The sequence below is a fragment of the Parus major genome, chromosome 4, assembly GCF_001522545.3.
Source record: "Parus major isolate Abel chromosome 4, Parus_major1.1, whole genome shotgun sequence".
In the NCBI taxonomy this organism is placed as follows: domain Eukaryota; kingdom Metazoa; phylum Chordata; class Aves; order Passeriformes; family Paridae; genus Parus; species Parus major.
The window spans coordinates 28,495,979-28,523,233 of record NC_031771.1 but is presented as its reverse complement, the minus strand read 5'-3'; the positions used below and the strand labels follow the sequence as shown (position 1 = coordinate 28,523,233).

Sequence of the window (27,255 nt, the reverse complement as noted above, 5' to 3'; positions counted from 1 at the left end):
GATTTATTTGAAGGCTTTGAAAGAGAATATGCCCATTCATTTTATATCCTGTCATTTAATTGATTTAAACTATGAGAGGAAAGTCACATCTTCTCAAAGATTACATCCCAAATTTCCTTGGCCTCTGAGTCTGCAACACTTTGTATTTCCCCAGGAAATGTCTCCTTTCTCCTAAATCATATAAGAAGGATTATTTCACACATTTTCCTCTTTGATAATATTTGCATTATGAGCTTCCATCTTTAAAATGCTGTTTCCTCAACAGGTGGTTTTGCAATGCTTTCCTATCAAACAGTTAGAAGCTCAACAAACAACACTGTGTTTTAAAAGCCCTATTTGTACCTAAGTTAAATACACTTACCTAAGTTAAATACCCCATACACTTCTCCAGTGCATTTTTTTTGTCCTCATAAACTCCTACATCTTCTTAAATGATCTTAATCCAAACTCTGTGCCTAGAAATGAAACCAAGCAAACAAACAGATTAGCTCATGATATAAGTGAATTTTGAGTGAAGATGAATGGATTAGAAAATCAGAAATATGGATGTTTAAGGCAGACTCTCAGCAAAAATACTGTTGTTCTGATAATTGGTCATGTTCCAGTCATGAGAATATGCTGAAGTAAATGTTTTTCACTGTAAGAGCACTTTTAATTTACACATATTTAAAATTCATGCTTTATATGGAACTAAACAATTTGAAAGTTATTGAACTGGAAAATTCTGCAGAGGAACACATCTGGGAATCTATGACTTGAAAGAGATTACAAGCAAGAGCCAGCATCTTAAAGTATACAGATGTTTTTTGGGCGTGAAAGGGCATGTTAAAGCTTAATAGTTAGATATCCTTCTTCTGATGGCATTTTGAGTTTTAGCTCATATTTTACCTGGGAATGCCTTTTCTTTTGCAGGTGGCTTTCTTTGCTAAAGAGGAAATTTGAAGAGCGCTCTCTTTCATGTGTTAGCTTTCATTTGTTTCAGTTTCTTAGCAATAGCAGCAATAACAATTTTTTCTATTGGTTCCAAATATGTTCTGTATAAAAAAAAAAGTTTTCTTTCCTTTTTTTTTTTTTTTTTTTTTACTTTTGCTCTTTTTTTTTTTTTTTTTTACCCCTATGCTTCCTAGAAGAAAAATCAGTCAAAATCTTAAGATACACTCTCAGTTCTGCCCAGGTAGTATGGATAATCACCTTACCAAGCCAACATTGTGGATTTCCTAGACTCCTAGGTGAATGGCAACGAACACTCCTGAGATACAGCTTTTTTTCCCCACTACGTCTTGTCAAGATTTACCTAAAGTACATCATGGCATACTGCTCAGCTTTCATTATTTCAGACCTACTCCTGTGTGTTCTGACACTTGACCATTTTGCACTGCTATGAACCAGTTTTCCTTCAGGAAAAACATCCAAGAAGCAGAATTACCAGCCAGTGGTTTGAGTCCTACATAACTAAAATAATAAATACATATTATTTATAAAACTATTAGAATATAAAAATATTGTACTCATCTACAGCATCTGCTATGCTTTGATGTAAGAATAATATTTGAGTCTTCTACAGAAACATTTTTTCTCCTATCACCATGACACTTTCCTAGTTGTAGCAGTATTTTGGAATGAGTTAAGCACAAAAATTTTTGTATCTAAAGAAACATATTTTTTTTTTTTTGACCTATAATGAAAACAACTCTCTATACTTGCATTGAAGTTTAGGCACTTTAAGAGTTTTAGAAAATCATTGCAGCACATAAGTTTCCTCCCTACTTCTTCACTTTGATTCTTTGCTGTAAGGAGATATTGTTGTATAAAAAATAAAATATGAAAATGATACATAAATAACTTAAATTGGGGATTTCTTTATGGGCTAGAAGAGGTTTTATTCATATACACACACCCACCTCCCCACTATATCAAATGCAAAAAAACCCCAACCCAAACCTTTATTACTGCATTCAAACTGAAGTTTCATAGCATGTTTGTATTTCTTTCCCAATTTTTTGCAGATGTCACAAAACCATTACAAGGCAGTGATACCTTGATTCAACCTGACTGAAAAGCAAAACCATCTGTGAGCAACACTCTTTTCTCTATTTGTTTGGCTTGCTTATTGATCACACTGCTGAAGAGCAGAAGTTCAGATTAAACATGTGTTCTGATGGGGTACATAACCCTCTTCTGCAGAAGCATTTTAAAAATGCATTCCTACATACATTGCTTTGGACAGTGCCCAAAGCTTTCCTCTTCCTAGCACTGAACAGTCCAAGCATAACTTCCTTAGGTTGGTTTTCTATCTTACTAGAAAAGCCAGAATAATTTTTCTTCCTCAGTGTGATAAGGCAACCCAGGATGTCAATCTGCAATGGTTGTTTGCCATAAAGTATCTTTGATTTTACTTTTATTTTTGAGAAAATTGCATTAGAAATCTCTGCTCATGACAACTGACAGTCCTGAATTTGTAATGCCTCTATGCATGTTTTCACTGCTGTGAATTTTAAGGTAGCAAAATAAGTTCATCTTCTTTATATATGTGTATTAATGCTTCAAGTCTGCATACACATCTATATTTTTTTTCTCAGATTTTAGTCCATAGGAAGATAAATAAAAATGGGAAATGAAAATGGAAAAGAAAAACCAAACCAAAGAAACCCTGCTGATGTTTCGGATCATTCTTATTAAACAATTTGACAGCTCAGCTCAGGTGATGACAATTTCTCTGAATTTTCAGTATTTGAAATTGCTAGGAAAATTTTTATACTGAAAATATAGAATAAGTGTTTCAGGAGATAACCACATTTACTTGATCTTGCAAAATGCAAAAGTATAGAAGAATTAAAGGGGAGTTTAAAAAAGCAATGATGATGACGGCATTGCTATGTAATCAGTGGGGTTTTTTCTATCCATGTTTAAAAGGGAAAAACTGGTTTATTCTGATACCTACTGCAATATGATAAAAAAAAAAATCTTTTTAATATTTCTCAGAATATGTGATCCTAGGAATAGAAAGAAAATAGATTTTCTTTCTTCTGTACAAGTCATTGCAGCACAAGGGTGTGGTTACAGAGAGAGACACATCAGTCACCCCTTCTGCCCTGCAGCTGCACATGTTTACAGACACCAGTATGGCCAAAATAAGAACATTTTACTGACTAGTTCAAAGCATCCCAGCTACTAAGAGACTTTTTTTTTATCATTTCCTGACCAAAGCACATTGTTACTCCTTAAAATTACCTTGCCCTTGCTTCTTGTCAGTGAAGATGCTTTTGAGAACATCCTTTCTTAAGAAATTGTTTTTCTTCCCCTTGCACTTCAATCCACAATGCAGGAACAGGTTGGGCATGCATATTTTGTCCACCTGACTCACTCTCCTGTCAAGACTGGCACATCATAGCTACTCTTATTAGAGGCTCTGTGGGCACACCATTGGACAGCTGCAATTCCACCCACTGCTGAGCTCGTTACACCGCTCACTCAGATCATCCTGTGAAACTTCTCCAGCTGAAGGACATGCTCTCAAACCTCGTTTCAAAGTGGATTCTGAAAAATAAGATAATCCCTCCAAAATGGCATCAATACAGTATACAGATGCATACTTCCTGTTTCCAGGTACTGGCTCTGGGCCTAGGCTTAAATATTTAAAGATACGAAAACCAGATTTTACATCACAACACCAGCAGAAGTATTTTCTTCCCTGAAGCTATTTTTTTAAAATGATAATGTTAGGGGAACTAAATGAGACACTACCTTATCAGTAAAATGATAGCAGGATGCTCAGCTCAATACAATTCGTTAGGAACTATACTTTAAACTGAAAGATTATTTTCCTGGTAAAGTAGTAGAGCATTTATCTTCCTTATGAAACTGACAGAAATATGACCTAACTAGGGATTAATGTTTTTAGTTGCATACAAAGAAACGTTTTCTAAATGAATTTGCTTCTAACAGTCATTCCAGTAGTCATAAGGGGACAAAACCATTATTTTTCTTTTCTACTATGTTCTTTCTCTAATATGTTCAAACATTATTAGCCAGCTTTAGTGCCTACAGATTTCCAAATGCAGACACAATGGAAACTTTTGCCAAGTCATGTTTATTTTGAGAAAAATCACACAGAGAAAAAATGGAATTATTACTTGAGGAACTAGGAAAATAAGTTATGCTGCTGACATATTGCAATGGTTGGGGAGAAATACTGAAAGCATTCTCAGATAAAAATGAACAATGACTGCACCTTTCAGCCTCTGGTACTACACTGTGTAAGGCGGGAAGGGACAGATTCCAAGTTGTTATCTGAGCAAAGTTATGCTAAAACATGCCACAGTCCCTAAACTAGAAGTATAATTGGCTCAATATGCCAAAGTGAGTTGCTGAAAGTCCCCTTAACTCACATAATCAGAAACTGTTATTGTAACTTCATTGCTTCTTAATTTTATTACTGCACTGAAAAGACAATCTTCTTCTTGGTTTGATCTGTCATCTGTAATTCTGGAATTTCTGTCTGTCTGCCACATCTTAACTGAAAGCTCATAGTCTTTCTAGTGGAAGTCCTACATAAATGTTCTGCTTATATTTCTCATCACATGAATTTCTACTAGCTTGTTCCTTCTGCTTTCCTAAATCATCTCTCCTTAACATTTTCCATTTTGCTATCTTCGGGAGTTTTGCCTTTCAACTTCCTCTTCCTTGTGTTTGTTGTCACAATGAATACAACCCATGATGACATATTTGGAGAGAAGTTGAAGAAAAAAATACAATTGCCCCTAATCAAAAGTAGTCCCCACCTGTAGTGAGATCACATGATTCCATGGAGAAATTGCTGTGCAGCAGGACAGCAAGGACAGCACATACAAAGCAAACAAACAGTGTAACCTTTCATAGGCTCAGTACAGTCTGAATGATACCCGTTGGAAACAGCCTCTGCTTTGTGCAAAGTTCTGTGTAAGAGGGAGTATTTCAGAGTTTTTACTAAAGTTTTGACTTGTAGTTTAAAGCTCTTGGTCACTATAAACAGATTTTAAATGATAAAAGTTTAGGTTCTAGTTTAAGCATTGGATGTCAGTATTACCCACGACATTTGCACTGTTGGAAAATATCCTAATAATAAGAGTTGTTGAAAAATTACACTGAAAAGGTGCTTATGTGTTTAGCCTGGCCATGGAATTTATATGACCATCTTCATGAAATTAATATCATATGCTCTCTATACACAGTAGAATAGCTGAAGTCTGCAAATACTTGTTTTTGAATGGTTATGTCTGGAACTAAAGTTTCTGTCATGAAATAGCTCTTTCTGGAAATCAGGTGGCTGAAAGGCTTGAGCCAGGAGGTCCCACTCATATCAGCTGTAGTGACTGATAGTCAGAAATGCCCTTATCTTTCACTAATTGCCTCAGAACCCATTTATAATACTAATGGGTACTAAATCTGAGAATGTTTCAAAACACTGGTTATGCTTTCTTTGAAAAAGTTTGTCCTTTGTCTTTCAAATCTCATTTCTAATAACTTTATTGAGTGTTCAGTTTCTCTTGCATAACCCATAGTGACTAATCAATCCCTATTAACATGTTTCTTCTTATTAGCATATGGACATGTTGTTATGACATTTTGGTTCTATAATTCAGGCTGGGTCATGTGCTACTTCAAGTAGGAATTATTCTGCAAAAGGGAAGATTGTATTGTTTCTGCATGACTTTTAAAAATCCATTAAACATGCATTTCAATGATCAGTGAATTGAAACTATACACTGGCATAGTGATATTTCCCCACTTAGTGTTTAATAATTTCAAACATGCTAGCATTTTTCAACTGCAGTTAATCACTGAATTGACATTTTCAGGTAGCTACCTGCAAAAACTCCCAGATCTTTTTTTTAACTGAAAGGACCTAATTTAGAGTGTATCTCTACATGTCTACACACATATATTGATATTTAAAACTTTAGGTAATTGCAGATACACATAACTTGGTTGCTTGAATCTGTGATATTCCTTGCCATGTTTTGATGGTAGCCCTAAAATTTCATATATCGATATAATTGATATATAATCTGATATATTGATATAATTTTCTATCAGAAAGTTGCCATTAATCTAAAAGCCAATGTTTCTAGCAACAGGTACAAAGACATAACAAACTAATGTAAGAGGGGAACAGTTTTGCTGAAGTGCTTTATTCTTTTAAATTTTCAGAAGCAATTCCATGGAATGGCAGTTCTTTGTGCCTTCCAGTCACACAGAAATCCATTTGCTGGGGTCTAACTGTGCTCCTTTTGATCTTCCTCAGGAAAAAAATACAAGAGGTCTCCAAATCCTGGTCAGGGCATATTTCATGGAGGCCCAGTAAACAAGACACTTTCTTGTGTTAAAAGTTGCAGTTATCACAGTGACACTTTGTGAAGACTTAAAACTGAAAGAGACTATGAAACTTTACACATCTCATCCTTAAACAACCCTAGCCATAAACAGCAAACAATATTTTATATGCAATGTGTAAGGCACAGCTGATAAAAAACAAATCATATGCAAAACTGTGTTTACAGCAGCCAGGATTCTGAATATCTAGTAAAATCAAGATGTTATCTTTAAAGGTATGGAAATTATACTAAATAGGACAAGCGCCAAATAAATTTGCAAGCCTAGCAGGGCACAAAATTTACAGATGTTTGCAAAGTGCTTAGCTTCAGGTAAAAAATTAAGCTAAATCTCCTCACCAAAGTAAAACAAAGAGGAAAATAAAAAGTTTTAGGAAAGAACAATTCTGTTCCAACAATCAGATAAATCAGATAAAAAGTAGCAGGGACATAATATGCTAGGTTAAAGTGCTATTCCCCACCCCCCAGAATTTCCTCAGGTGACCTCTTCACAGTGAAGAAAGTTAATGTAGCTGATTTTTTGCCTATAAGTTCACAAACTCCCTCACAATCCTGTTATCCATTGATTTCATTGCAAAGTGTCTGTTAGTAGCAAACAGCTGGGTACTGGGATAATCTTTAATCAACTTGACCCACATAATAAGAACAATGAGTGAAATCCAGATTCAGAAGTTTATTAATTGGATCAGTCTAACTGGATTACCACTATTTCCTGTAAAAAAAGGAAATGCCAGGGATGTGACAATTACCAAATAAAAGCATGAAAAGGTGTGATCTGCTAAAGAACAGCACGGTGTGGTAGCACCAATCCAATAGAGGAATACACTTACATAGTTCAGGTTATCCTTTTTGTGAAATTCTCTGTTGCTTTATTGAATCAACTGTTGCCCACTAAGTTAAGAAAAAGAATACATCTGGCTCTTAACTACAATCAATGCAATCAATGAAGAAGAAAAAAAGACAAGCATTTTACTTCAATGTCTGCAAAATTAAAAGAGTACAAGCAGAAACTTTGTGGTGATTAGCCTCTCGAAAGTCCAGAAAATACAATGTACGTTTCAAGTCACAAGTTGCAAGTGCTTAATTTATTTGTAATAAATATCTCGTTGTTTACATTACCAACATCACATAATGTGTTATGCTGCCAACTTCTAGAAACATCCAAACAAGGCCATTTTTTAATCACATAAAGCTTTAGTTAGATAGAAATGCTATTTAGATTTATGGGCTAAATTTCAACCACTTCACTCAAAAATGCTAGACACAAACATCTGAAACAGAAATTGATGATGAGGTCATGCATGCTCACTGCAAGTACATCTGGAAGTAAGACAAGCCAACAGTCTAAACCATTTCCTTTGAACTTGACAAGCATGGTATGCTTCAAGGAATACAAGCTATGATATGATTTTATACAAGTTCCAACCTTTGAATTGTGCACAAAATCAACTGGAAAATATGTGCAGAGTCAGAGCATCACCTGATGTGAAATACTGCTATCCAGTTAAGGACTAGATCAGCCCTTCTCCTAAGATGGATCTGCAATGAGCCTTTGTACTCCCAGGGATCTTCGTTGGCTGGGATCAAAGCTCAGTTGTACAAATAGAGGTGGGGAGGAGTCACCATTGCAACTCCTGAACAAGTGCTCCTCTCCCGAGCCTCTATCCACAAATAGCTACGTTATTATTCTGATTCCTGAATGGTGTCAATGAACAACACCTTTGAGGTTTGCCTACAGGCTCAGTGAGACTAGCTGAGTGCTGTGACAGCTTCCCTCACTGCAGCAAACCAAGGGGCACAGAAAAATTGCTGCCACCAGTTCTCTCATTTTATTAAGTAGTGAGGTGAAAAGCCTCTCCCTCTCCACTTCTTCCCTGCCCTGGGAGCTGTTTGTTTTTCAGTTCTGCAGGAAATGTTTTTATAAGACCTGTAGCATGAAAAATGCCAGGATGTGGGACATTACTTATGTATCTCTAGGTATGGTTATGTTGGGACCAGTGAAGTGGTTCCTATATGAATACCAAAACGTGAGGTCATGCCAAGTTACCTGCACAAGGACTGCCTGAATCACTGACAGCAGCAGAACTAACACAGGTCCTGTTTCCTTTATTTCCTCTCTCAGGTTACATTCACACTCAGGCCCTTTGGTGCAGAAAGAGACACATGAACTGTTCAGTATTTCCACTAAAAATTAAATATATTTTTGATTTTTAAAAATGTTTTATGATAAGCATGAAGAATGTAAGAATCACCACTTCAGCAATTAAAATGAAGTGCTCCATAGTCAGTCATTATCTATCAGCATTACATATAGCTAAAGGAAAGTGGAATGCATTAGTCATTCAGTAATTATGGAATAGGGCATTAAACATCAATTTTCTGTTTGAAAACAAGGTCAAAATGAAAAGAAAACAGACAAAAATTGTAAGTGTGCATCATCTTAATTTACATTTTATTTTCAGGCCAGATGCAAGAAAGCTCAACAATCAGGTCAGACAGTTGAAATAGTATTTACTCTACCCTGAAAATCAATTGGAAAGGAAAATTATAATATAAATAAAATTTATATAGGAATAAAAATAGTTTTCACTGTTTACATTTAAAGACAGGAACAACTGTATTTAAATTATTTTTCCAGGTACAATCATTTATACTAAGAATATGAAGGAAAAAAATTCTGGAAGGGCAGTGAGCCTCAAAGTATCCATTGACAATAAGCTCAGGGAAAGAAATAAACAGGTAAGAGAAATCAGAAAAAAAAACAGATGGCACTGAGTTCCCCAGTTCACAAGACTGCACAAAAATCTTAAGAAACTCCCAGTTTACCTGTATTTTAAAGGCTACTTTGCCTCTAAGTATTACCAGAAAAATTCTTTAAGCAAACTCAAATATATTCTTGAAAGTTGTTAAACAGGCATAAACAAATATTTGAAAGTTTAATTTTGTCCAAGAGATGTGATTCTTCTATTTATACAAAAACATGTTGGTACAAACAGAACCATGATAATTTGTATTAGCTGTAGAATTTTCTCTTACTAAACTCTGTTATTGCCAGACTGTTTTGTACAACTAGATGTATAAACACGCTGTTAATCCAGCATCCTCACATGAAAGAAGTAACAGTGTTATTTCTAACTGGAAACATCAAGACCAAGAAAATCTCAGAAATGAATGGAATATTTATACAACATATTCCAAGTGAACATCACAAAAACTGTTTTGGAAAACTACATGAGATTTTTCACAGAAAAGTGCTGGAAGAGTTGGGATTTTTTTTTTGCAGTCAACAAGTCAAATACAATAGGATAGCTTCTAAAAATTTTTTAATCAAGGTCATACTTGAGCTGTCACAAGCAAGAATTCTAATTAACACCCTAGCAGTCAGCAATTAAGTCTGCACGTCTGATAGATTTACAACATAGACTGGAGAACTGCATCAGACTACAAACATTTATTTACATGGCAACTGCTATGGACAGGAGCTCAGGTTTTTGGTTTTTTTTCAGAAAGACAGTGATCTTGTACAAAAATGAGGAAATACAAAGGTACTCCTGCCCTGGGAGATTTAACTGTTTCCTGTAATCATATCCAGTAGATGGATGCTGTGCCCATATTAGAAGTTAACAGCATCCCTCAAGAGAGACAGCAGAGGCTGTAAGATCATTTATCCCAGGGAATGTGTGGAGGATGGGGGAAAGGGAGTGCAGAAAGGGTGGAAGTTCTAGAGTTCTGCCTCTCATGATCATGGAAATAATGGCAGCCACAGGAACACCTACCTTCTCCATAGCTGAGCTGAGTTCATGTTTATTTATGGAGAATAAAACCCCTTTGGTTACTGGTTTGGTTGGGATTTTTTTTCCTGTGGTAAATCTAGTATCCTAAGCCTTTAAAATCATGGCTGTTAAAGAGATGCTGTACAGAACGTAAGGTGTATCACACCTGCCATATGCTAGTTCAGCATGGAATATTGCATCCAAGTTTATTTTCTTTATCCAGAAGTGATATTTCTTTACCTAAAGTGATCATAATTCTAGACAGCATGAAGCCCCTGAGTTTCAAAACTCTGATAGCATGCCTGCATCCATGTTGCTCCTGAGGTGGACCTGGCCCAGTGCGGTTGGAAAACCAGCACTGGCCATTCTCCATGCAGGGACGCTGGCACTCCTGAAGCAGGAGGGACGTTTCTTGCAGAGTTCACTGCTCACTCAGAGTACAGCTTCCTGCTGGCCAGGAGAGGGGCTGGGGGGGCAACAGGGGCTGTGCAGGGCAGGGACCTGCCCCTCTGCCCCTGTCACCTGCTTGCCCAAGGCAAGTTGTCCTGCTGCCTCTGCACCTCCTAGGGAGCGGGACTGAGGCATTACTAATTTACTATACATAAACTAGTGAAGAGTACACACCTCACTGCCTTATCAAAGCATATCTGTAAATCTGAGGAGCCTGAGGATATTGTATTTTGGTTTTGCCAACTCTTTGTCTATCAGCAACTCTCTGAAATGGACTATATTCCTGGAATATTTAAGAAGAGAATCCTTAAGATTGTGATCTTTAAGAAATTAAACAGAATCAAGGAAATTAATAAATGTTCCATTTAATTCAAGTTATTTCAAAAACATTTTTGAATTTTTTTTTTACCTGAATATATTACTTTTCCTTGTCTGAGTCAATAGAATAATGGCTAGGTAAGTAACAGTCAAGACCTGTCAAGGAGAAATTGTGCTTGACCTGGGTCAAGAAAAAATGGCCAGTCTTCTGTTCAATGTCAGGTATTAGGGTAGAACACACCATGTACCTTGACTTGAACAGTTCTATCAGATGTAATGTAAAAGCCTCACGAACGCAGTCTAAATAAAAGCAGTGCAAGACATAGGAAAATTGTACTCAAAGGTTAATCGTTCCCTGAAAAGTAAAATGATAGATAGATACCAAAAGGTAAGTAAAGGTCAGTATCATGCAGCATTTTCATTAATTATTTATAGCAATTAGAAAGTACATTTATTAAATTTGCACATGACATTTGCCTGAAAAATGCTGCCACCTTGTTGAAGGACAAGGTTAACATAGAGACTAAAATTAGAGAAATGCCTTAGAGGGGAAAAAGCCTGTCAGACACCAGGTTTTGACACCTAGGTAGGAATAAACAACACAAGATGGGAAAAAGCACATTGAGTAGCAGTTCTAAGATCAAATTTGGTGCAGGACAGAAGAAGGTGGAAGGGAGAAAGGAGAAATTATGATTGCAGTCTGAACATGTTTAACAATATCAAGCCATGATGGCAAAAAGCTGTGATGTGTAACTATCAAAAGAACTTGCAAATTGGATGGGGAAAAACACCCATAATCTTACTGCTGCTCTTGTTTTTTGAAAGACTGTAGCCTGACTGCCATGTTTTGGTACTCTGCACAGACCTAGTCCACTTAGTGAGAGACCAGCATGAAAAAGGCTTCAATGAAACCTCATTGCAGCCTTCCAGAAGCTTAAGGTGGTATATAAAAAGGAGGGAGAGAGACTTTTTGTACAGGCATACAGTGACAGGGCAAGTGGCAATGGTTTTATACTGAAAAAGGTTGGGTTTAGATTAGATGTTAGCATGAAATTCTTTACTCAGATGATGGTGAAAGACTGGAATGGGCTGTCCAGAGAAACAGCTGCTGCATCATCTCTGCAAATGTTCAAGGTCTGGTTGGATGGGGCTCTCAGCAACCTGTTCTAGTGAATTGCATCCCTGTCCTTGGCAGAGGGGCTGGACCTAGATGATCTTTAAGGTCCCTTCCAGACCAACTATTCTATTACTAGGAAAGACAAAGGGAAATTAAAAGGGAAGACTGAAGGAGCTGGGGTTGCCTAATGTACTGAAGAAAAGACTAAGGGAAGATTCAGACAACATGCTTTGCATATATTAGCTGCCAGAAGTAAGAAAATAAACAGTCCCTGTTAGTGGTGGTCATGGAAAACGTTGTGAAACAAAAGTAATTTATTTTCCAGCACCCTTTTTACTCTATTCCCTTCACAAGTCTGAAGTGACTGGAAGATAACACTTATATGTAAACTAATGATTTTCAAGAATAATGCTTCTAAATAAAAGAAAAGCTTTGTTTTCTTCATGTGTATCAGTTTCATAAGGAATATTTCAAGACATATATTTAAGTCAGTAAGAAAATATTTTAATAAACAAATCAGCTTGCAAATACATACAGTATTATAGACTAAAACAAAAATCACGACCCACCATCGCAATAGTAAACTGCAATTTATGATAACATGAAGTTTAGCACCTGAATGAAAAAAACTAATCATTAGCAACAATAAAATGATTTAGCTTTGATTAATAAAGTCCTTTGATTTTCTTACTATTCCAAGAAAAACAGACACAAATATTTCCAGATTTTCTTTCATGCCAAATGTTTTTCATTTTACACTTGGCTGAAGCAAGTTAGGGTAAATGTTGGACATACATTTTGAAAATGATTATGTGTTGTGATCTACCAACACTGTCTTTCTATTTGAGTTAAACGTTAGCACCATCTACTGGTCCAGAAGGTCCTTTCAAACTTTAGAAAAAGCTGTGGAAAGTGATCCAGCCAAAATGATGCAAAACGATACTGACAGTAAGATGTAGTTTTTCAATCCCTGTACAGGCAAAAGAAGAGAAAAAGGAAAATATCATCTTGTCATTACTGATACCACCTGAAAAAAAAGTAGAACAAAGTACAAAGTTTCATTTAGGCAGAGATTATATGAAAAGAATGAAAGGCTTAGAGATTTACAAAGGTTTGGATAGTGAAAATTATGATCTTCTACTGTGGTGTAACACTAATCTGCAGTGTGAACACAGAACTTCAGTTCTAGACTGAGTGATGCCTAATGAATAGTCACCAAAAATACTGGGAAAGATCATCTTCAATATCAAGATAGGGACCTATGGATCCTGGATAGATTGACAAAAAGAATCTGGTATCACTCTGCTAGCATTCAGTGCTTCAAATTCCACTAGAAAATTACTTCTGCCCTGCATGTTAAAATCCAGTAAGTTAGCTTGTTGTAGACCACCACTGCTGTATCAATTTAGGATCTTTACATTATATTGTAATTACAAAGGTCAAATAACCTGTTGCATTTTTACATCCTTTGTTGAACCTGACCCAAAAAATGTTGCTGGTATGTTATTGGGACAACTGCTCATTCCCCTGCCCCACAGGCAGTGCCTGGCATCCAGCCTCCTGGCTCTGCTACAGTCTTCATTTACATCCACTGCTTGTCATACAGTTATGGAACTAAAACCTTCATTCCTGTAAAAATTGTTCACAGTTCTTCAGGTTTCTTTGAAAACTTAATATTGCATGATATCACTTTCAGTTTCATAATGCAATACTTGCAAGGAGGAGAAATCTGAGATACAGCTGTATACCACGTCATGCTGTTTCTAGAGCTAGAGGCAAGCAAGAGATATTAGGCAAGAGACCTAATTACATTACCTTGATTTCCTTAAATACAAGGACTCCCCACATTGCAGCAACAAGGCCAGGACCCTAAAGAATAAGGTTAATTTATACATTACAGCATTTCATTAAAATTTACTCCTTCTCATTACTACTCTCAGGATGGTTGAATTTTGTCCAGATAACATGTTTAGGTCTTTCCATTCTGTATAGATAAAGCACTCATGACAAAAGCATAAACATCACTGAAATATCTACTAAGTAAGATATAATAAAAACTACAGGAAGGGTTAAAGAGGCAAGAAACTGCTGGGTTTTTTTCGCAGTAGGCATAATTTTTTTCTAAATTACATTGTGGAGTCTGCTCCAGATGTTACATGCTCTTTCAGTAGACTCCAAATAACATGCCTAACTTTAGTCCAAATTAGAGTTCTCAATGCTTCCTAACATTTCCTTTATTAGCATGACTAACTATTGGACGAAGTTTGATTTTATCGCTCAATATGATTATCAAGAGACTGAAACATAGATGTATTTCCTGTATAGCTGGCATCTGGACAAAGCACAAAGCCAGCCAGGGACACAACTCAGGGAAACTCCTGATTTTCCATGATGTTGTTGTAGAGGAAGGGAGCAATGATCTGAATTTTCATCTCTGATGAGAAAATATCTGAATATGAAGCAAAAACTGGCTCTGTTAATGCTTCCCATTAGAGCTGTTCTGAGAAACACTTGACAGATGTTCGGCCAGTGACCTTCCTCTCTTCATCCTCAATGCAGCTGATGGGACACAGATACAGACAGCAAACAGTGTCTCATGCTGAATGTATGTGTGGGTGCTGTTTCCTAGTGACACTGCCAACTATTATTTGAGGGGTTATTTCACTTTCTAGATAATGTGCGCTGTGAGAGGAATGCACTTTAAAAAATGGAACAAAGTGTTAAAGGGATGTGATGCACACCTCTCCAAAAATTTTCTCCAGCATGAAATAAAGCAGCAGTTCTGAAGCTGTGGTCCAGATAGGCAGTTTCTCATCAGTGTTGTACCTACATTTTTCGTTTTGTGATTTTACATCCTTGCCCTTTAGGCATACTGATAACTAAATTACTAAAGCTGCTTTCCATTAATCCTTCAATTTCTAATTAGAATGATCCCAAGTTGTTTTTTTGTTTTTCATTGCACACTGCAGAGTATACTTTGACTTACTGCATCTTGAGGCAGAGCTTAATCTATTAAAGTTGTTTCATTAGTTTGCTTCCAAAATACAGCTGTTAAGCAAAACTTTGGTCTTAATAAATATTAACTCTCATTTGCCAACTTTGCATCACCAACTAGTGGAGTGTCAAGAGAGTAAATGCAAAAAGAATTTAGTTTTACCTAATAATTGGAATTTATGCTTTAAAGGTACATCATAAATCGGAATAAAACAGAGACAGAACAGGCCAACCTATTTTCCACACATTTGCATAAGAACATTATTTTCAGTAGTACATAATCTCTTCTGTTTGTTCAAGAACTGTAAAAACTAAAAATGCTTGGCTTAACCAAGCAAAATGACTACTAGGGGATAAATTCACAAATTCAAAAATATCTGGATGACAAAAATGTACTTCCTGGGATGAAAGCATAAAATAATTCTTCTTTTGAATCTTTTAATTCAATTAAATAGTTAATATTGATATAATTCTGTTTACAAAGCTTTGGCTTTTGGATAGCCTAAAGACTCCCATTCTCAAGTCTTCTGGTTTTTCTTATGCTTGACATTGACCAAGATGGTGCTTGTCACAATCATTCATACTCCTAAAAATCCAAAGACTAGTGCAGACAAGCAGAGGAGGCACTGTATACTTTTGACTAAAAATGCTCTAGACTCTTCATAATTTCAACTCAATTCCAAAAACAGAAGGGTAAAAAACCCAGTCACTTTTAATTCTAGTTAGAGATTTTATTTTTTATATACTTACTGCAGTAATTATTGGAAAGCTGACGACAGCACTGAGATAGTGATTGGCCAGGAACCAGCAGCAATTGGCTATTGCCCAAAGCACACCAGAAACAAACCCTAGAAAAAATAAATCCTAATCAAAAACATGCATAGCAAGGTACAGGCAGCAGTTTTATACTTATAGCATAATAAAGCAATTGTATATATGTATTTTAGTATGTTAACTACTTTAACAAGCTGGCTCTGGCAAACCAAAGCAATGCTCAAAGGATAAAAATCAGCTACTCCAACTGAAGTAGCAAATTAATTAAAGTTCATTATTTTCTGGGCAATGTGCTCTCCACTCTGGCAATCAGTTTTTGAAAATCTGCAATGTCACTTTGTTCTAGTCGCAGATTAGAACAAAAGTTATCACCATCTCCTAACCTTAATTAATTAACCTAATAGAAGTGTTCTTTCAAAAGAGACAAGAAGTCAAATGAAGATGCTGGAAAGGTGAACCACAATTCCAAATTGAACCAATCACTGCAAAATGGTCCAAAGAAGCAGCTGAAATGAACTGCTAATTTAAAAAACAGTCATACCTGGTAATATGGCCTGGGGATAAACATAAGGCTTATTTTTCCTGACTGCACAGTAGATCAAAAAGTAGATGGTACTTGTAAGAAATATTCCACTGAAGTGTGCAAAAACATAATCTAAATCTGAAAGAGAAAACACAAATTGTTAGTAAAAAAACAGCTATGAATTTTAAAAAAATTATTTTCACTGATAACATTAATGCTGACAAAAATGCATAAAGGTGCAACCCCTAAGAATTCAAATTCAAATATAATTGTGTTGAACACAGCTGCCAATCTAACTGAGGATGCCTACAATCAATGACACCTATTAAACATGAACTAAATGCTGTGCTTATTACAGGCTTATAAGCATTTCTATGAGCCATTATTTTCAGAACTCTATTACATATTCCTGAATTAATTTAATAAAACCTTGAGAAAATCTTCAGGTGAGGCTACAAAACTGGGGTGGGGATTTTACATAATTGTAGATGGTCAAGAGGTTGTAATTATGTTCCTGTATCCTTGTTTTGTTCTGTACATTTAAGGGCAAGACAACTGCACAGACTATGTAAGTTAAATATAGCTCAGTTTTGTCCTTTTTTAATCTTGAAGGATGTATCAAAATTTTGATCACTATAATTATGAACAGTAACAAATCCTTTATGGCTTTTGTACGTGCTAACAGAGTATTTCCAACATGATAAAGCAGAAGCATGTAGCAAGGTGATCCTTGTCTCCTTGGAGTTGTAATTTCTCAACAGGAAAGGCTGCTATGGTAATGCTAACATCTGTTCTGCCTGCCTGGGGAATACATACATTGCAGTATTAAAGAGAAATTGTATATTACAATGGCAACATTATGTGTTCTCAGCAGTACTTTGCTCTTAAGGTGCTGCAGGCATTACCCGATACAGTATAACCCAAATGTTATTTGGTTATAAATGTTTTTGGGGGAATGTTGTTTGAAAATGGCAATTAGCCTTATGTTAAACCATTTCAATTAAAAAAACCCATGTGTTTAATTACTTATGTTGTTACATATCTGTTCTCCTCATCAGTTATGATCAATCATAGCTTCCTTTATTGCTGTTGGCAATTGGCAAGCTCGTACACTTGTTTAACTCATTCTCCACTCATACAAACTCTGTTATTTGAGAATGCTAGCACTTAATGCCTTCAGAAACATACCTGTGAGTTAAGTATGGTAGTCTTTGGGTTATTTTTCAGTGTTTTTCATGGTGTAACTCACCTCCAAGAAAGAGGGAGTGCTAGGGCAATGATTATGGCAACATCTAAAGTAGTGCAGAACTGATAAATCGTCATGGTGCATTTTCAGGCATATCAGGAATTTTACCCTATGCCTTCAAAAAAGCATGAGAACACAATGATGAAATGAAGTAGGAGTGATCTATTTGCCCTTACCAAACTGACTTGCTCCTGTGTATACAGTCTCATTTCTTCTTCCATGGTCCTTGATGTAAAGTACTGGTACAAAACTGGAACCATAGAGTATTCCAGCTACTACAGCCAGGCTACAGCCTCTTTAAAAAGAACAAAAATTGGAGAAAATAGCCTTGCATGAGTTAAGAAAGTAGACCACACATGTAAGCCCAGCACTGCAAGTAAAAACTGTGCATCATATAAAAATATTTTTATTTTCTAGTTGAGAAATGGTTCACATAGTTTCCCTCTACTTTGTAGCCAAGCAACATAGACAATTCCTGCTTGCAAAAGCGAGCAATCTAGATTAATTACATGGGAAATTAAGTAACTAAGATTTCTTAAAAGCAGAACTAGGGGACAACAAACAAAATTTCAATTAAAAATGCTCCCACCCCACCTTTGGGCTGCAATCTACATATTCTTTATAACTTCCCAGGATCATTGCCTCTTCAGTCCCCTTCTCCATCTCCAGATTGCTGTGCTCTTGGCAGTCTCCACACTGGCTTCTTGTTAGCTTGCTTCCACTTTGGAGCACTTTTAGTGTCTCCTTACCATACTGCCATACCTTCTCCAGCTGTATTCACTTGGAAACCACACCTGGAAACATGTCATTAGCACAGTCTTCTTAACCCAGCTCTGTAATTACTGAGTTGATATTGTTACTTACTTTGCCCAATTACATTTTTCACAGTAGTATCTAATACTTAATAGGTAAGGTTAGGCACACTCAACAGTGCCAATGTAATCATCTACATAGTTTTGCAACTATACTATACTATGCTATTGCACTATACTAGTATGTAAAACCTGTTATTTATTAGTGTGTGGCTTTGCTAGGAAACCACAGGACACAAATTCTTCTCTTACACTGTGTTTAACTACTTTCTGTGGCTACTTTCTATGCACCAGCAAAGGAACTGTTAGCGACTTACATGAGTCTCCTTTTTGCTGGAGAAAGTTTGTTCTCCCATGAGTCTTCAGTGGTCTCTTCAGAAACATTAATAGACTGCAAAAAACCATGAATTTTCATGCAAATTTAGTTTAGTTTGATTCCTTAAAATGTGCAATTTCTTAAAGCATCTTCTGTGATTCAGTCTGGTAGACTGGAACCTCTAGTGAGCACTGAGCACAGCCATAACACTCTCAGGGCTCTCTGTTCAGGTAGCCACTGAGCACTGACCTCTAAGGTCAATGTAAGGTACATTGTATATTGTAAGGTACAATGGTAGGAGGAACCAATGGTTCTCCAGCACTCCTTGCATACTTTGGGCTCCCTAAAGAGCAACAGCCAATCTGACACCCCCCACTGGCCTTCAGCCTGTGCCACAGTTGATGATGACAGTCAGCAACTCTTGAGAGTCTCCTGGCTCTGCAATGTGGCAAAAACCTGGCCTTTCACCCAAGCACCCTCAGAGCTTTACAGCTGCCCTTTAATTGAAATTGCTTCCTCCGATATAAGAAAGTAATACACTCTTTTTATAGTCTCCATCATCATGAAGAAGGACTTTCTAAGCTGTCTAAAGATGACACACAAGAAAGAACAATTGGAAATACATCTTCTGTTGCCAAGATCCACAGATTAAGATACAATCAGTACATATTTATGTTTTTTTTGCAGCCTACTATAAATCCTAGCAAATCTGACTAACAAATACATTTTTTGTTTTAAAATGGATATGTATTTTCACTACTTTAAATAACAACTGTAGAATACTTACACTTTCTCTCAGTAAAGGTGTGCTTTCTAATGAAGCTGAAGAACTCTGGACTTCAGTTTTTATAAAAAGAAATATGACAGCACTCAGAAGAGAAAAATACACAAATAAATACCATGTCAGTTCATAATGATGTAACATTTAGTGTCCAGAGACAAAAGTTTTATTTGGAGGCATATTCCTTTCTTTTCATTATTACCCTAGACTCACTGCAGTATAATTTTTAAGTATTAAACTTAAAAAATGCAATTGCTTTATAGCCATAACTTACTATGATTATATATATATATATATATATGATATAAATTTAATAATTTTAAGTTGTTAATTTAACTTAGCTAACAGCCTAAGTGAAAGTAAGTAAATAAATCGGTTTTTGTATCACTTTATAGATCTTTCTTATGTAATGTCATTGAAACATCTTTAAACAGTGTGTAGTTACAGCCACATTAACAGCAGATGCTTCAGCTAACAGTGCCCTTTTGTACTAAACCACACATAATGGAACACATGCTTGAAAATTCTATATGGAACAGCTTAAACCTGCAAATAATTGCCTCTGTACTCATGGAAAAAAGTTAATTTTTAGTCTTCCATCATATGTGAGAGATGGACTACTGCTGCTACAGGGCCTTGTGAGCACGCAGGAGGAAAAGGGACATTTCTCAGTAGTGCTGAGCAATATCAGAGCATTAAGTGAATAAAATGGAGAAGAAAGGGTAATATTACTACTCTTAACCCTGCCTCCAGGAGATCAGATAAATACACAACAGAACTGGAAGGATCAGTTTTGTAGTTTCATGAAAAACATTGTAATGACCTAGGAATTTCTTCTCCTAGCTGTAAACTGAACATTTCCATTTGAAAAAGGATTCATCTCTTACTGACGGAGAAACATAGGTATAAAAGGATGTCAGTTTCCTCCAGAGGAAGCATACAGATTCCACACAAGAGGATAAAATGAAAAGCTTACTTATGAGCTCCACGGAGCAACATACACAGGCTTTGTGCAGTTTGCCAGGAAAACATTTGCTCAAAAAAACAATCTCTCTTCCTGTTGATCACTCCTCCATGGTATCTCAGAAACAGGAAGCAGGTGGTAAGCTGCATGAATTCATCAGGCAGGAATAGCAGTACTGCTACTATTTTCTCAGTGCCTCCCAAAATCATATGCCACATGTAACAGGAATGGGGGGTACAAAGCTAGAGAGTCTTGGAGAAGAAGAAAAGTGGAAGCAAAAATCATGAATCTAAGGCAGAAGCTCTCTCCTACCAATCAGAAATTACTTCATTATCTTCATTTTCCTAATACCCTCCTTTTCTAAAAGGCATTATGTTCATCTTCTGTCAGGATTGTTACAGTAAGTTTTTAGGATTTAGGGTCATCTTTCCAGCCGCCCAGATGAAAAGCAAAAACACTGCTACATAACACAGATCTTTCCTCTGTGTTTGGACCAAAATGTATGCTCATTTTGGTCTCATACATATAAGAAACAAGCAGAAAGAAAGAATAAAGTCCTTCCAAAGATTGTAAAGGAAGACTCTGTAGGGGAATTTGAAGTGTGACTTAAGACTTACATGACATGGAGCTATTACAGACAAGAAAACATGCAAAGCCTCTGGCCTTTCATGGACCCCAAAAAGAATCAGGGAAGGGGTTCTGTGGTATATGTAGTTATGAGATTAAGATTTGTACCCCTGACTGAGTGAAGTGAGATCAGAAATCTGAGGTTTTCTCAACAAGATTCTTCTGGTCAGTCTTTTCTCTGATAAGATTTGAGGAATGGGGACCATTAGAATAACCTATCTAGGGAGGCAATCTGTGCATCTCTGCTTTGCCTTTAACATGCCTACCAGCAAAAAAATATACTTCTGTGTTTATGGATAACCATTTCACCCCTGTACTGGATATGTCTGTATCTACATGAACACTGACCAGCTAGGTAGGGATAGCTCACGAATTTGGAAGTAAACTGATTTGCCAAAATATCTTCAGTACATTCACTCTCTTTCTAAATCATCCTGCTGGTTGGTTCTTAAATACCTATTTGATGTAACAGAAGTTCATTACAAGTATCAGTTTTTACCTTGTAAGTGAAAGTCCAGCTCCAATATAATTTAAGATTGGTCTTGACACCTCTTCTGGGTCAATTCCAAACCAACCAAACCTGGAACATTTAACCAGTTTCACTTAAATGCACTGACTTTATACAAGTAGCTAAATTATAACCTAACCTTTGAAATCTTGACTCATGTAAACAATTCTGCTTAAATATATATTTTCAGTATTAGATCAGTGATTTAGCTGGCTTGCAAAAAGCTATGTCTACTTTACAAGGACAACCTTTAATTTAATGTGTATTTTTAAAATATGTTTAAAAACTGACAGTTAAATTATCAGACCAAATTGTAGAAGAAAAAAATACAAATACCTACTAGTTTTACATAAAGAAATACATTATTTATTGACTTAATAACATCACTGGGCATTCTTTGTTCTATTAAAACAGAGGAAATACAAAAAGTTGCAATAGTTAACTTGAGTACTTTCCACTAAGAAGGAAGAAGTTTTAATACATAGGATAAATCCTCTTTAGTGATACTTGGCAGTGTTATGTTAATGGCTGGAGCTGATGATCCTAAAAGTCTTTTCCAACCTGAATGACTCTATGATTCTACAGATGAGTTTACACTGCAGTTATTAATGTAGAATTGGCAACATTAATTATTAAATGATGTAAGATTTAAAGCCTACTTACCTTGAACTTGCCCAACCTGTCAGCAAATTAAAAGAAGCCCATATCAAAAGGCCAAGAGCTAAGCCAATAGTTTTAACAATAGGAACAACTGTAACATTGCCTGAAATACAAAAACCAAAACCAAAATCAGTTAGAAAATAGAATGTGACTTTGTATATGCTTCCTTTAGGTTCCATGCCTGGTTGGAAGGCAAAGAAATTTAGGAAACTACAAGGTGTTTTTAAAAAATAAATACACTGAACATAGACTTTTCCTCCCTATAGTTATAAACATTATTTTTGGTGTGAATTTGCCTCTTATAAAATAAGCATAATAAAGGAGTATTTGCTATAAGAATATAGTTCCATTAACAGTGAAGCTTTAAGTAACTGAGTAAGTACTTAAAACTACTATCTTATATATAGAAAAGTTTCAAGAATTGGAATCTCTTTATCCTTACCTGTAGCCCACACAAAACCTCCAACCATAGCCAGAGGCCAAAACCGGGGGCAATTCTGGATCAAATTGACTACCAAAGAAACTATCCATATGGAGGCACAGAGAATCCACTGGAAGAACATGCCTGTGGAAAAATCAAATGCACATAATAAGGAGTTTGCAGAATACTGCCATGTGTGAGTCTCTTAATAGCATATGTTTATCTTAGATACAGTAGTAGAGAAAAAAATCACTAAGGTGGCCACTGCCTTTTTGGATGTCAAGGAACCTTGTTACAATTTATTCGAGGGATGTATTTTTTGGGTGGGTTATAATTTGGTCAGCTCCTTCCTAATCATGCATTCTTCTACAGAGCTGCAAAAGCCACTTTGCTGGCCAAGGTTTTACAAGCCCTTACTTTTAAACACATGAAACTTGGATGGACTTCTGACAAAGATGATATTCAGTTGCTGCAAATTCCTCCCACCACTCCAGCAGCTGCTAACACAGACAGCAACGGGATAAAACATTTTCCAAGCTCACGCTTCTCCAGTAATCCCAGACACTGAGGATGGTCAGTGACAGATCTCTTCTACCTCTGTAGATTCTTGAAGGATCAATAGTTAACTTTATGCCAGCTGTGCTAAGACTATCCCTTGAAAGCCTAAGCTCATCTTGTTAGGGTCATGGCACAAAGAGCAGAGGCTACATCAAGCCTGCAAGGTACTATATTGCAATAACATAATGGCAGATATATTCATCTACAGATCTGGTAATTGGTTATGCTTCACATAAACACGAAAATTTAACATAAACCTAGTAAAGTGACAATATTCCAAGTAGGAAATAGGAATGATTAATTCCTCTTATCAAGTCACCAAACAAAATTACTAAAATTTCAGCTTTTGTTTTTATGTTAGGTGCACAGTTGAAAAGCAATGCTGCAAAGTCCAACAACTTTTACCTTATTTATAAATAACACCATATGTATCTGAGAATCCCCACCAGCGCAGGACAAAGAACATTTCACTCTGAATTGTGAAATTCTTATGAAATGTACATCATCCCTGTCAAAGTGCACAACTTCTAAAAAGGCTCTTCTAAAGATATGCCATATCCTGAAACAGTATTATTGATTTACACCCTAACAACAGCAAACAAAATTAAACATAGTCTCTGGATTAAGCTCTGATGATGGCTTTGAAACTCTCATAATTTGCTGGTAAAATATTATTCCTTTTAGCAAAAATAGCAACCTAAAGAAAATAATATAATTAAGTTTACCATCACCAGTATCAAATTTCTTGACAGGCACAAAGTTTGTCCCAAATAGAAGGACAGCTACTGTGGAAGAGGTAAAACCAATAGCTAGATCTGTTCCACTGCTGATGTTAGCAGCACCGTAAGCTTTCCCAATATTCATCTTTGTCCTGAAGGTACTTCTTTCTGTGGAGTTGTTTTGCTGTAGGTCCTGACAGAATCTGGAATAAAAGAGTGGAATTAAGTATGTGGACTACTAATTAATACCAACCTAGTTTAGAAATCTGTAACTTAAAGGACCCTACTTATCAATCTCTCAAAGCTGAAATGTAATGTAAATGCAAAGAGGTTCATGTAGAAAAGGTTTGTGTAAAACCCCATGAAACATGCCGTAAAACATGAATGAAGTGACTAGAACAGATAAACAAAAATATCCCATATTGTATGTTTTATCTGAAGATACAAAAAGTGAACGTAAAGGTGCACTGAAAAGTTATGAGAACCATTCCAGTGTAGTTTTCCCTTCCCCAGTGTAGGTGGACTAGCTACTGTCTGGAGAGAAAAAAAGCTGAAATAGGATGGTAGAAATTTTGCCCAGTCTTGTAAAAGGTGTTGTGACTGCACTCTCTGCACAAGAACTGAGCTGATGAACATTCTTTCATCTTATTTTACCTAGTCTTGCCTGCTCCACAGTCCTGAGGACACTGAGAACTCTATCTACTGAGGTTATGTTTTTGTCCAGCTTCAGCAGGGACATCAGTGACTGCTGAAATTATTTACATTAGCAAATGAAAAGTTTGATTACACAACTAATATAGCAATTTAATTTCTTGAATTCTTCTCCTGGAAAATTGTCAATACTATTTTTAACTTCAGTATTTAAGAGAAACAATGATGACATTTAAAAGATGTCATTACAATGGCACAGCTGTTTCCATTAATACTTTCTTTTTCTCCCTCACTCATCTTTCTTTCCTACTTAGAGAATAAGCTTTTCCAAGCACTTTTCACTGTATTTAATACTCTTCTACAAAGTGTGTCTTACCCAGGACCTGTAGACACTGAGCAGTGCAAATAATAGCACTACAACTTCTTCAAAGACTTGACTTCACAGGATACACCGTGACACGCTGTGAACAGATTAATACACATAAAGGCTGACATCAGCTTTCTTCATTCCATCAAACTTGACTCACTGAGTGAGTACATTTAACTCATCCAGTGGACAAGTAAGGCACAAGAGTTGGGTTTTTCCCAGAAGACCTTCATGCTATTAAGGATGTAGAAATAAAGCTGATTACACTGCAGCTCTGTGAATGCAGGAATCGATTTCGTCTTCACATTTCAAAGTCTGTATCTTACCTGCATAGTGACTTATTTATTTAAAGTGGTTTATCAGTCTGTTTAGTTTTGCACAGAGAAATGTTACTTTAAAAATATTTCAGTTTTATATCTACTAAGAGAACTGTGCTGAACAGCAATATACCTTTCTGCTTATTTCCTATCTTCCAAAAATCTCTATATGGTGTACAGTGAAGACCTTTGCACAACTGGAGGACCAGAATCATCACCACAAAGGTGGAGAGAAAACACATCTTCCACTTAACTAAAAGTCATACTTCATTCACCCTGCTTAGAACTCTCCAACTTTCTAAAACTTGGGACACTTTGTTCCAAATTTTGCTAATTTCACACCCAACTTTCAACTCTATTTCAAATCCTTTGAGAGAAAGCTTAATCCAACAAGGCCTAAAGCAACCTGCTCTAACTTTGATGGCAGCACTGCTTTAAGCAGGGAGTTGAGCCAGTGATCTACAGAGGTCCCTTCCAAGCTAAGTAATTCTATTGTATCATCAAATGTCAAGAGCAAATAAGTTGTCACACAACATTAAGTTGACTATATTTTTTCTACATACTTTCCACGTCAGAGAACTTCTGAGAGTTCACTAAAAGCCTCTTCTTTTCAGTCCTATGGTATTGCCAGATGGACTTGCATATGCCTCCAAAGACTTAAGAGGTAACAAGTACCAAACCAGAACATTTGTTGAAGCTGCTAGCTCTTAAAGCATAGCGGTTGCATCTGCAACTCAAGCAGATGCAATTGCAATTGATACTGTAAATTGCCCTTGCTGAAGGGCACTTGAGGATTCCCAAGCAGCAGAAAAAAAATACAATTGTGTTGTTGGATGTTGGAATTTTGTCAGCGCCCATTGCTCTTCTACTAAGCTTACCGCACTGTTGTGGTCTGCATTTCCACACTTGCCTCAGAACTATCACACCCACAACAAATCAGGATGCTCACTTATTGCAACAGCAATACATTGCTGCAATCTCTGCAGATAGGGACAAAATCAAGAGGCCCTGTCTTAGCTTTCAACTCAATGGTGATCCAAATTGCTGCTAAAGTTCCAAAGAACCTCTTTGCTAATTGAGCAGGTATTTTTAAATTATGCATGTCATCCTGACTGTTTGCACGTTTTTCCTATTATGCATTTACCAGTAAGGGTACACCCTTAGGACACCCCTGTGAGTTCCGAGGGGGCTCAAATCAACGTGCCCAAGCAGCAGCATAACCCTTGCTCTAGAAATGTATCTTGGCTTCCCTGAAGTGAACTCTTTAAAAAGACTTTCTTCAGGCACTGTTTTCACTAAGTGCTGTCACGGAACAAGGAAAACACTCAGCTACGAGCTCCACCCGGGCCGCTGTGGCTTCACTGACGCCATTGCGCCGGGGCTGTGGCGGGGCAGGCCCGGGCTGCAGGCGGAACACAGCCCTGCCCTCGGCCCCACAGCAGGGCAGCCCGGCTGCTCGGCACTGCACCCCGGGGGGATACCCCGAGGGGACACCCCGACGGGATACCCGAGACCCCGTTCCAGCCAGACGCCTTCCTTCCCCCAGCGGCCTGTGGCCGACCGCGGCGAGTTTTAGGGCGCTCCGCTCCGGGGCGGAAGGCGGCCGGGACGGGCCCGCACCCACAAATTCCCGGTCCCGGTCCTCCGTGCGGCCACAGCCCCGCGGCCCGCGCCCACTGCCGCCGGGTCCGCGCCCAGCCCCGCCGCCGCTCACCGCGGCCTCCCGCCCGCGCTCCGGCCCGCCTCCACCCGCCTGCTTCCAGCCGCTTCTTCCCACTGGCCTCTTCCTCCCGCCCGGGAACGGGGCGGAGGCGAGCGCCGGGCGGGTTTCGGCTGGCGGTGTCTCGCCGCCATGGCGGAGAGGATGTACCGGGGCGCCGGCTTCCCGTCTGGCGGGGAAGAATCACTAAGAAAAAACATAAATTAATGCACTCATGCCGTGATAAAAGCACCTTTGGGCCTCTCTACCGTAAGCGCGCGGATGAGAC

The 27,255-nt window shown here is 37.2% G+C and overlaps 1 protein-coding gene across 5 annotated transcripts; it reads right to left on the bottom strand.

Moving 5' to 3' along the window:
* Nucleotides 1–11,305: 11,305 nt before the first annotated feature.
* TMEM144 (transmembrane protein 144) lies at nt 11,306–27,172 on the bottom strand. Of its 5 annotated transcripts, XM_015624901.3 has the most exons (13): nt 26,982–27,054; nt 24,960–25,044; nt 23,939–24,135; nt 22,677–22,799; nt 22,238–22,337; nt 21,566–21,646; nt 19,482–19,563; nt 18,696–18,769; nt 17,743–17,861; nt 16,339–16,458; nt 15,774–15,871; nt 13,845–13,898; nt 11,306–12,999 (listed from the first exon to the last, which is right to left on the bottom strand). In XM_015624901.3, the coding sequence occupies exons 3-13, from the start codon at nt 24,075–24,077 to the stop codon at nt 12,916–12,918; spliced, it is 1,074 nt and encodes a 357-aa protein (XP_015480387.1). In that variant the 5' UTR covers nt 24,078–24,135; nt 24,960–25,044; nt 26,982–27,054; the 3' UTR covers nt 11,306–12,915. The 5 variants fall into 5 exon arrangements, with proteins under 5 accessions (XP_015480387.1, XP_015480384.1, XP_015480386.1 ...); XM_015624898.3 differs by lacking the exon at nt 24,960–25,044 and having other exon boundaries at nt 26,982–27,136; XM_015624900.3 differs by lacking the exon at nt 26,982–27,054 and having other exon boundaries at nt 24,960–26,929.
* Between the last annotated feature and the right edge of the window lie 83 nt (nt 27,173–27,255).